The sequence below is a fragment of the Nyctibius grandis genome, chromosome 29, assembly GCF_013368605.1.
Source record: "Nyctibius grandis isolate bNycGra1 chromosome 29, bNycGra1.pri, whole genome shotgun sequence".
Taxonomy (NCBI): domain Eukaryota; kingdom Metazoa; phylum Chordata; class Aves; order Nyctibiiformes; family Nyctibiidae; genus Nyctibius; species Nyctibius grandis.
Window position 1 is genome coordinate 1,266,789 of NC_090686.1, and position 8,168 is coordinate 1,274,956.

Genomic DNA, 8,168 nt, shown 5'->3' on the forward strand with positions numbered 1-8,168 from the left:
GACGCCGCTGCACCCACGGGGCTGTGCTGGGTGCCAAGCCCAGGCTGTGGGCAGAGTTACAGGTATCAGGGTGGTCAATTTCTTGCCCCTTGGCCCGGGCTGCAGGGCACGGACCATCCCTGCACGTGGGGGAGCGAGCGGGGCCGCTGGCCCCCCAGCTGGGGGAAGGAGGCCGAGGGAAGATGTCTGGTTCCCACAGGATCACGGTGCGGAGGCAGGACCGTGTGCCTGTCCACCTTCCCACGGCGCCTCTCAGTGCCCTTGAGGGACAGATACCTGTGACACCGAGCCCACGCCCAGCACTGCTAATAACCTGCTCCCATCCCTTTCCACCCTGTCCCGTCCCATCCCACCCCATCCATCCCATCCCATCCATCCCATTTCATCCCATCCCATTCCATGCCATCCCCTCCCCTCCTGTCCCGTCCCACCCAGGGCCGGTGGCCATGGCACAGCCCAGGGGACCCCAGCTCACCCCGGTGTTTTACATCTCACTCTGGTCCCTGCCACCTCAGAGTAGCCTGCTGTGACACCGGGGCTGTCCTGGCTCTCGGGGCTCGGCAGGATGCGGCCCGTGGGGCACAGCGTCCCTTTGGGCGGCCACCCCTGGGGCGAGGGGCTCGTTTGGGGACAGCAGGGGCAGGCGGTGGCTCAGGGGACATCCACACCCGGGACTCGCGGGTATCCGTGTGCCCCTGGAGCTGCTGCCACGCGGGGGGTGGCACAGGGTCCCGTGGGGCCCCTCTGTCCCCGAGGTGCGGCAGGGCCCCGCTCCGCCGCCCTCCCCACGGCGCGGGGGCTCCCCGGGGGGGCACGGCCGCCCCGCCCCGCCGGGACCCCGCGCCACGCGTGCCCCGTCCCCGCGGGGGCCGCTGCTGGCCCCGACGGGCGGGGAGCGAAGTTCGCGGTGACGTCAGGGGGGGCGGGGCCCCGCCGTCCCGTCCCGCCCCCCCCAAGTTGCCGCGCCGGGCGCGCGGGGCCGCGCCGCGACCGACCGACGGCTCCGCTCGGCTCGGCTCGGCTCGGCTCCGCTCGGCTCCGCACCGGCCCCGCTCGGAAGGGCCGGAGGGCCGGAGGGGCGTGCGGCCCCCCCCCCCGAGCAGCGGCCCCGGCCCGCGGCCCCCCTTTGCGGTCGGAGAGGCGTGCAGGTGAGCGCGGCGCCGGGACAGCCCCGAGCCGAGCCGAGCCGTGCCGTGCTGCGGGCGAGGGCGGGTGGGAGCGTTCCTGGGGTTTGGCACTTGTTAACCCGGGGCTGCCCCCCACCCCCTCCCCGCTCTCCCCCCCGCCCCGGTGGCCCGGGTCACCCCGTGTCCGCCCCGACGGCTGCCCGCTGCCGCGTCCCGCACACCCCGAGCCCCGACGGGCACCGCGGACACGGCGAGATGCCACAATTCGGTTCCCCCGCACTCCTCCCTCCTCATCCTCCCGGGCTGCTCCTGCCCCGGTACCACCGAGCATCCCCCTCCCTGGTCCCCTGCTCCTTTTTCCCGCAACCCGCTCCCTTCCCGCTGCCGCATCGCTCCGAGCCGGCCACGATCGAAACCTCCCCTGCGGTGCGCGATCCGTGCTGCACCTCCGCATCCTCGCGGGGCCGGCACGGAGCCCACCGCCCCCCAGCCCCTGTGGGCTCCGTGCCGGCCCCGCAGAGCGATGAGGGGGGATGTGGGACATCCCCCCCCCAAAAAAACGGAAACGTCCAGGGTGGCTGCAGGTGGAAGCGGGGCAGGAGATAGAGCACAAGCCGGTGGCACCCCACGCCGTGGGGCAGAGTTGGGGTTTGGGGGGCTCGGGGGGGACACGCTGGCGAGGGCTGCGCGGCTGCGTCATCCCTCGGTGCCGTCCGCACCCGGCCACCCACTTCCCCGCTATTGTCTTACACCCGCTGTTGCTTCTGCTCCCAAATTAGATGCTTTGGAGGGGAGGGGGGGGGCTGGTTGCATGTCAGTGTCAGCGCAGCACCCAGCTCTCCCCCCCACCAGCACCCCAGGGAGGGAGCGCTCACCCCTTCACCCACCCCTTGCCCAGGAGCCTCTACCACGGCGGAGGTGCTCTGACCTGCGGGGCACAGGTGCTGTTCCCAATGTGAGGCTGGGTGCCAGCATCCCTTGCGGGGTCCGCTGGGTGTGCTGAGCACCGCCGAGCCAGCCCGGGGCAGAGGAGAGCGCCAGTGCTCAGCCACAGCAGGATAGGTCCTCGCTAAACCAACGGGAACTAATTTTATGAGCACAGATTAGCTGAGCGCTTGCAGAGACAGCAATAAAATCCCGATATATCATCCCACCCGGGTCCCCTTCCCGGCTAATCTTGGCATCACGCCGCCGGTGCTGGCAGCATTCCTGCCCGCCCGCAGGCCAGCCTTGCCCCTGCCAGCCCGCAGCACCGAGCCTGCCGCCACACCAGCGGCTGCCAGGACAGTGCTTGTCCCCCTCGGCTGGGCACGGTGGCATGGCATCGCGTGGCACGGGGACACGGAGGTGCCAGGCAGGGCACGTTTGCTGGGGAGGCTGTTGGGATGAGCCGAGTGTGGGCTGGAAAGCGTCACCCAGTCTGCGGTGTGGGAAAGGGTGTCCCATGGATGCTCTGCGTCTCTTTTGGGAGTGGGTGCGCCCTGAGCAGGATGGGGATGGGTGTTCTTGCCCAGCATGGGCTTTCCCAGCAGGAGCACCCATCCTGCGGGCATTGCTCAGGCAGGCACGGCAGCAGGTCAGCCGCGAGGGCTGGAGGCAGGAAGGAGCATCCCCCCATGCCCCATCTTGCTGCACCCACGTCCCACCCAGATTTAGGGTCAATCACCCCAGGGAGCGCTTAGGTGCACGCCCTGGGTGCTGCGGGCTGGACCACCCTCCTCCCGGGGCCGGTGCAACGGTGACGGGGCCATGCACCCGCCGGTGGGTCGGGTGCTGCGGGGTGCTGCCTGTCCCTGCCCCCCCCGAAGGATGTGCCGCTTTCTGCATCTCCAGCTCCCATCGCCATAGCAACAGGCTCGGCGCTTGGGTACCCGCGATGCCGGCTCCCGCATCCCGCGCTGCCATCCTGCCCGCGGCCCTTACCACCGGGCTCCCGGCGCTGCCGGCACGGCACGGCGAGGCTGGCATGTTGCAGCGTGGTGTTTCAGGAGCTTTAGCAGCAGGCGATGGGTGCCTTCAGCATCGTGCCAGCATCCCATCGTGAGGTCCCGCTCGGGGCCGTCCAAGAGGTCTGGGGGTGCCTGGGGAGCCCTTTCTCCTTCTGAGCCATCAGAAAATAACGTCAGTTGAAACTTCCTCCTGGCAACAGGCTGGGAAAGGGGAAAAATACACTTTATGGGACCAATTTTTTGCTGGGAAGCTTCCGAGCAGGGTGGGGTTTTGAAGGGTTCCTGGCAGGAAAGCAAGGGGCAAAACGTCGTTCCTAAAGGGCTGGAGGAGCCAGTGCGTGGCGGGGCCCGTGTCCTGCCCGCTGCCGGGGGCAGGAGGGCCGGCACCACCGAACCGCAGTGCCCACCTGCCCGGTGCTGCAGTGGGGCTGCTGGGGCTGTAAGGGACGGGGAGCTGAGGCTGGTGTAACTCGCTGCACATGTGACGGTGCGCGACAGTGCTCTGCCTGGGGCAGCCCCGGCTACAGAAATGTCACCGCGGGGCAAAACCGGGCTGAGGAACGGGAAAGGGTGCATTCGCCTCCGCTTGCCTCCCCAGCGGGTGCTCCGGGCTCTGCGCTAGCCCTGACTGATTAATAATTCATTAACGATCCGCAAACGAGGGCCGGCGGAGCCAGATTGGGGCCGCGCCGATGGCCCAAGCCCAGGCAGAGCAGCCGGACGCCACGGGGATGGCCGCCCATCGGTGGGGCTGGGCACATGGCAGCTTGCGGCAGCCGGGGAGCATGAGCAGCCACGGCGCTTCGTCAGGTTTTACGTTAATTAGCGCAGCTCGGGGGGGGCTGGTGCGGCTCCAGGGGGGCAGGCAGTGCCGGGGCGCTCACCATCTCTCCCTGCCCTACCAGCACTGGGCCCTGCGATGCCGTTTGGCTGCGTGACGCTGGGAGACAAGAAAGATTATAACCAGCCGTCCGAGGTGACCGACAGATATGACCTGGGCCAGGTCATCAAAACGTGAGTTGGTCCCTCCCCAACCACAGCGGTGCCCCGGGGACCCCAACCACCTCCGTGCCCCAGGCTGAGGAGTGGTACGATGCTGCCCACGGGGGCTTTCAGGGTGCCGGTCCCCGGCAGGGTGCATTTGGTGCCGTCCCCTAATTAGTCCCCGTGGCTGGGGGTATCCGCCGCTGGCTCCGAGGAGGGCAGCCAGGTTTCCCCGTATCCCCCACATCTCCCCCCAAGCTCCGCAGGGACTGCAGCAATCCTGCACGGTCCCGGCTGCCCCGAGCGCTGCGGGAAGCAGGAGGGCTCTGCTCCGGCACAGGGAAGGGCGGGTGGCATTTGGGGGGCAGCGGAGCTGCTTCGCCCCAACTTCTATTGCCGCGCTGGGGGACCCGTTAGGAAACGCTCCACAGAATGAAGCCCTCAGACCCACTGGGAGCGGTTTGACCCCAAAACACAGGCCAAAAATTTTTCCGCTGGCCTCCAAAGCACCGGGACAGCTTGGTTGCAGGTCACACGTGGCCAGGTGACGCTGGGTGGCAGCGGGGACCTTTCTGGGTGCTCTCAGAGCTTTGCTCCATCCTCTGGGCATCCGTGGGTCCCAGTTCCCCTGCACCCAGGGCAGCGGGCATGAGGATTTCGGCGCGGCCGGGGGGGTTGGAGAGCCAAAGGCTTTGCCGGAACGGTGCCCAGTGCCCCCCACGGGCTCCCCCGCGGCTCCTGCTCGGCCGATGGGCTCGAGCACCGTTAATGATAGAACAGACACATCGCAGCATCCCCGGGCAGCCGCCGCGTCTCCCCTTCTTTCCTCCCGACCGTGGCGCTCGCATCGATGTCGGGGCGTGCTGCTGTTCCCCTCGGCACAGCGGGTCCTACCCCGGCTGTGTGGGGAGGGGGCTTTTTAATCAGCAAATTTTTCCCCCTTCCCTATCAATTTACTTATTCCCCATTGATTCCTTCTCACTGCCCTTTTTTTTTTTCCCCTTTCTGCTCTGGGGAGGTTTTTAGCCGCAGCTCCATCCATCCCCGCGGCATCTCCCCTCGCTGCAGGGATGGGGTGGATGCTGGTGGGCTTGGGGACCACCCGAGCGCCCCAAGCTTGGTGGTCCCCAGGGCGGGGGGGTGACGGCTGCGGGCACCCTTCCAGGGAGGAGTTCTGTGAAATCTTCCGGGCCAAGGAGAAGACGACGGGGAAGCTGTACACCTGCAAGAAGTTTCTGAAGCGTGATGGGCGGAAGGTGCGGAAGGCGGCCAAAAACGAGATCATCATCCTCAAAATGTGAGTGCCAGGGCTGTGGGGGGGCCTGTGCTGCCGGGCAGAGCAGGGACCGCCCCGCTCACCCTCCCCGTCTCTCCACAGGGTGAAGCACCCCAACATCCTGCAGCTGGTGGACGTCTACATCACCCGCAAGGAGTATTTCATCTTCCTGGAGCTGTAAGTTTGGGTGGCACGGGGGGGGTGTGGCTGGGGGTGCCCCCCACCGTGGCGGGGGGGTCTCATCAGAGCTGCTGTCGGCAGGGCCACTGGCCGGGAGGTCTTCGACTGGATCCTGGACCAGGGTTACTACTCGGAGAGGGACACCAGCAACGTCATCCGGCAGGTGCTGGAGGCCGTCGCCTACCTGCACTCGCTCAAGATCGTCCACAGGAACCTCAAGGTGGGTGGTTGAGGGGGTGGGAACACCCGTGGATGCTGGCGTGCCCCCGGCCCCGGTGCTCACGGCCCCTGCGCCGGCAGCTGGAGAACCTGGTCTACTATAACCGCCTGAAGAACTCCAAGATCGTCATCAGTGACTTCCACCTGGCCAAGCTGGAGAACGGGCTCATCAAGGAGCCCTGCGGCACTCCTGAGTACCTGGGTGAGCCAGGCAGCCAGGCGGGCACACAGGGGTGGGTGGTGCTGCAGGTCCCTGATGCTCCCCGCCACCCCAGGGACTGGCCCTGGGGGCTCCCATTGGGTCCCTCCTGATGGTCACGGGTGCTCCTGGCACATCCCTGCCATTCCCCATCATGGCAGGGGCTGATCTTGGGTGCTCCCAGCAGGTCCCTCCTGCTTCCCATCGCCCTGGGGGCTGATCCTGGGTGCTCCCAGTGGGTCCCTTGCACTCCCCATCACACCGGGGGCCGATCCTGGGTGCTCCTGGTGGGTCCCTCCTGCTCCCCATCACCCCAGGGGTGAGGGGCCGGGGGGCTGGGGACCCCGGGGCAGGGCCGCTCTCCTGTCCCTTGCAGCTCCGGAGGTGGTGGGGCGGCAGCGGTACGGGCGGCCGGTGGACTGCTGGGCCATCGGTGTCATCATGTACATCCTGTGAGTGCGGGGTGAGGGCCGGGGAGGCGGGGGGGCTGGGGGTTGGAGGCTGGGCTGAGCCCCCCGCCCTGTCCCCCAGCCTCTCGGGGAACCCCCCCTTCTATGAGGAGGCGGATGAGGAAGACTACGAGAACCACGACAAGAACCTCTTCCGCAAAATCCTGGCCGGGGACTACGAGTTCGACCCGCCATACTGGGATGACATCTCGCAGGCGGGTGAGCCCCACGCTGGAGGGGGGACACGGGGTCCCACATTGTCCCCCCGCTGGTGCTGACTTCCTCCCCCTGTGCCCCCAGCCAAGGAGCTGGTGACGCGCCTGATGGAGGTGGAGCAGGACCAGCGGATTACGGCGGAGGAGGCCATCTCCCACGAGTGGTGAGGGGCGGCGGGGCTGGATGGGGGGCCAGGGGGGCTGGCGGGGGCCACTCACCCCTCCCCACCTCCCCAGGATCTCCGGCAATGCCGCCTCCGACAAGAACATCAAGGACGGCGTCTGCGCCCAGATCGAGAAGAACTTTGCCCGGGCCAAGTGGAAGGTGAGTGCGGGCGCCCCGTGCCTCAGTTTCCCCTCTCAGCCGAGCCCATTCCTCCCAGCCTCGGGGGGGCTGCCAGGCCCTGCGACCCCGCAAGCCCCCAGCAGGCATCCCTGGTGAGAGACCCGACGCCCCGGTGAGGGGCCCGGGGACAGGGGAGCGCCCGCGCCCCACGGCCCCCCGCCTCTGCCCCCGCAGAAAGCCGTGCGCGTGACCACGCTCATGAAACGCCTGCGGGCGCCCGAGCAGACGGAGACAGCCCAGGCACCGGCCACCACCACCGCCACCACCACTGCCACCACCGCCACTGCCACCACCACCGCCGCCACCGCCGCCACGGACACTGCGGCCCCCAGCCCGCCGCCCACCGAAGCGCAGCCCCCGGCCCCCGGCACGCCGCCCGCCACCACGTGTAACGGAGACGGGGCTGCCACCGCCGCCACCGCCGCCGCCACCGAGTCCCCCAGCGAGCAGACCGGCTGAGCGGCGGCGGCCCCGCGCCCCCGCCCTGTACATAGCCCCCGGCATGGTCCCCCCCCCCCCGCACCCCCGCCTGCACCCCCTTTTCTACGTGCCCCGACGGAGAGCCGGCCGCGGGGCAGAGCCCTGCATGGAGCCCGTCCTCCCCGGCCCCCCCCGGCCCCCCCGGTGGCTTTGCCGGTCGGTCTGTCCCCCACCCGCTCTCTCAGTCTGTCCCCTGCTGCTGTCCCCCCCCCCGGGGATGCCCAGAGATACGGGGCAGCCCCCCCAGCCGCACGCCCCGCAGGGGTCTGGGGCGGGGGGGGCGTTGCGCGGGGCCCTTCCGGGACACGCGTGCATGTGCGGGGCTGCCGGTGAGGTGGCGTGGGACGGGGGGGGGCCCCCGCGGGCAGAGGACCCGGCACCCCCGCTCCGTCCCGGGGGCGCGCGATGCAGGGGGTGAGGAGCACGGCCCCCCCCACCGGGGGCAGCCACACGGCCCCCACGCGTCGTGTCTGGAGGATCCCGAATGCCCCCCGCGTGCTCCCCGGTCCCCGCTTCCCCCCGCCCCCCCCCCCGCAGCTGCATGCCTGCAGGGCCGGCTCTGCCCGCGGCTGCCGCCGGCGCCCCCCGCGCTGCATCTCTGGCAAATAAAGACCCCGCTGAGGACAAACTGAGACAGCACCAGCGCCGCCTGCCCTGTCTCTCTGTGGGGGCCGGGACCTGCTGCCCCCCGCGCCGGCAGCACCCGGCGCGGCTCCGGCCAGGGCGGAGCGGGGCGGGGCAGGC

At 69.4% G+C, this 8,168-nt stretch overlaps 1 protein-coding gene across 1 annotated transcript; it reads left to right on the plus strand.

Annotated features, from left to right (window-relative positions):
* Positions 1 to 1,078: 1,078 nt before the first annotated feature.
* On the plus strand, positions 1,079 to 7,983 carry CAMKV (CaM kinase like vesicle associated). The gene is made up of 11 exons (XM_068419918.1): positions 1,079 to 1,148; positions 3,982 to 4,090; positions 5,226 to 5,357; positions 5,439 to 5,513; positions 5,598 to 5,736; positions 5,817 to 5,937; positions 6,311 to 6,386; positions 6,466 to 6,602; positions 6,684 to 6,762; positions 6,836 to 6,923; positions 7,119 to 7,983. Exons 2-11 carry the CDS (start codon positions 3,996 to 3,998, stop codon positions 7,401 to 7,403), a joined length of 1,227 nt encoding a protein of 408 aa, XP_068276019.1. The 5' UTR covers positions 1,079 to 1,148; positions 3,982 to 3,995; the 3' UTR covers positions 7,404 to 7,983.
* The last annotated feature ends 185 nt before the right edge of the window (positions 7,984 to 8,168 follow it).

What these genes read in the sequence shown, in the direction of transcription:
- CAMKV (XM_068419918.1), top strand. Translation starts at nt 3,996, where the DNA reads ATGCCGTTTGGCTGCGTGACGCTGGGAGACAAGAAAGATTATAACCAG. An exon ending in TCGTCCACAGGAACCTCAAG is followed by an intron (nt 5,737 to 5,816) that starts GTGGGTGGTTGA and finishes CTGCGCCGGCAG; the next exon opens with CTGGAGAACCTGGTCTACTA. An exon ending in CGGCACTCCTGAGTACCTGG is followed by an intron (nt 5,938 to 6,310) that starts GTGAGCCAGGCA and finishes TGTCCCTTGCAG; the next exon opens with CTCCGGAGGTGGTGGGGCGG.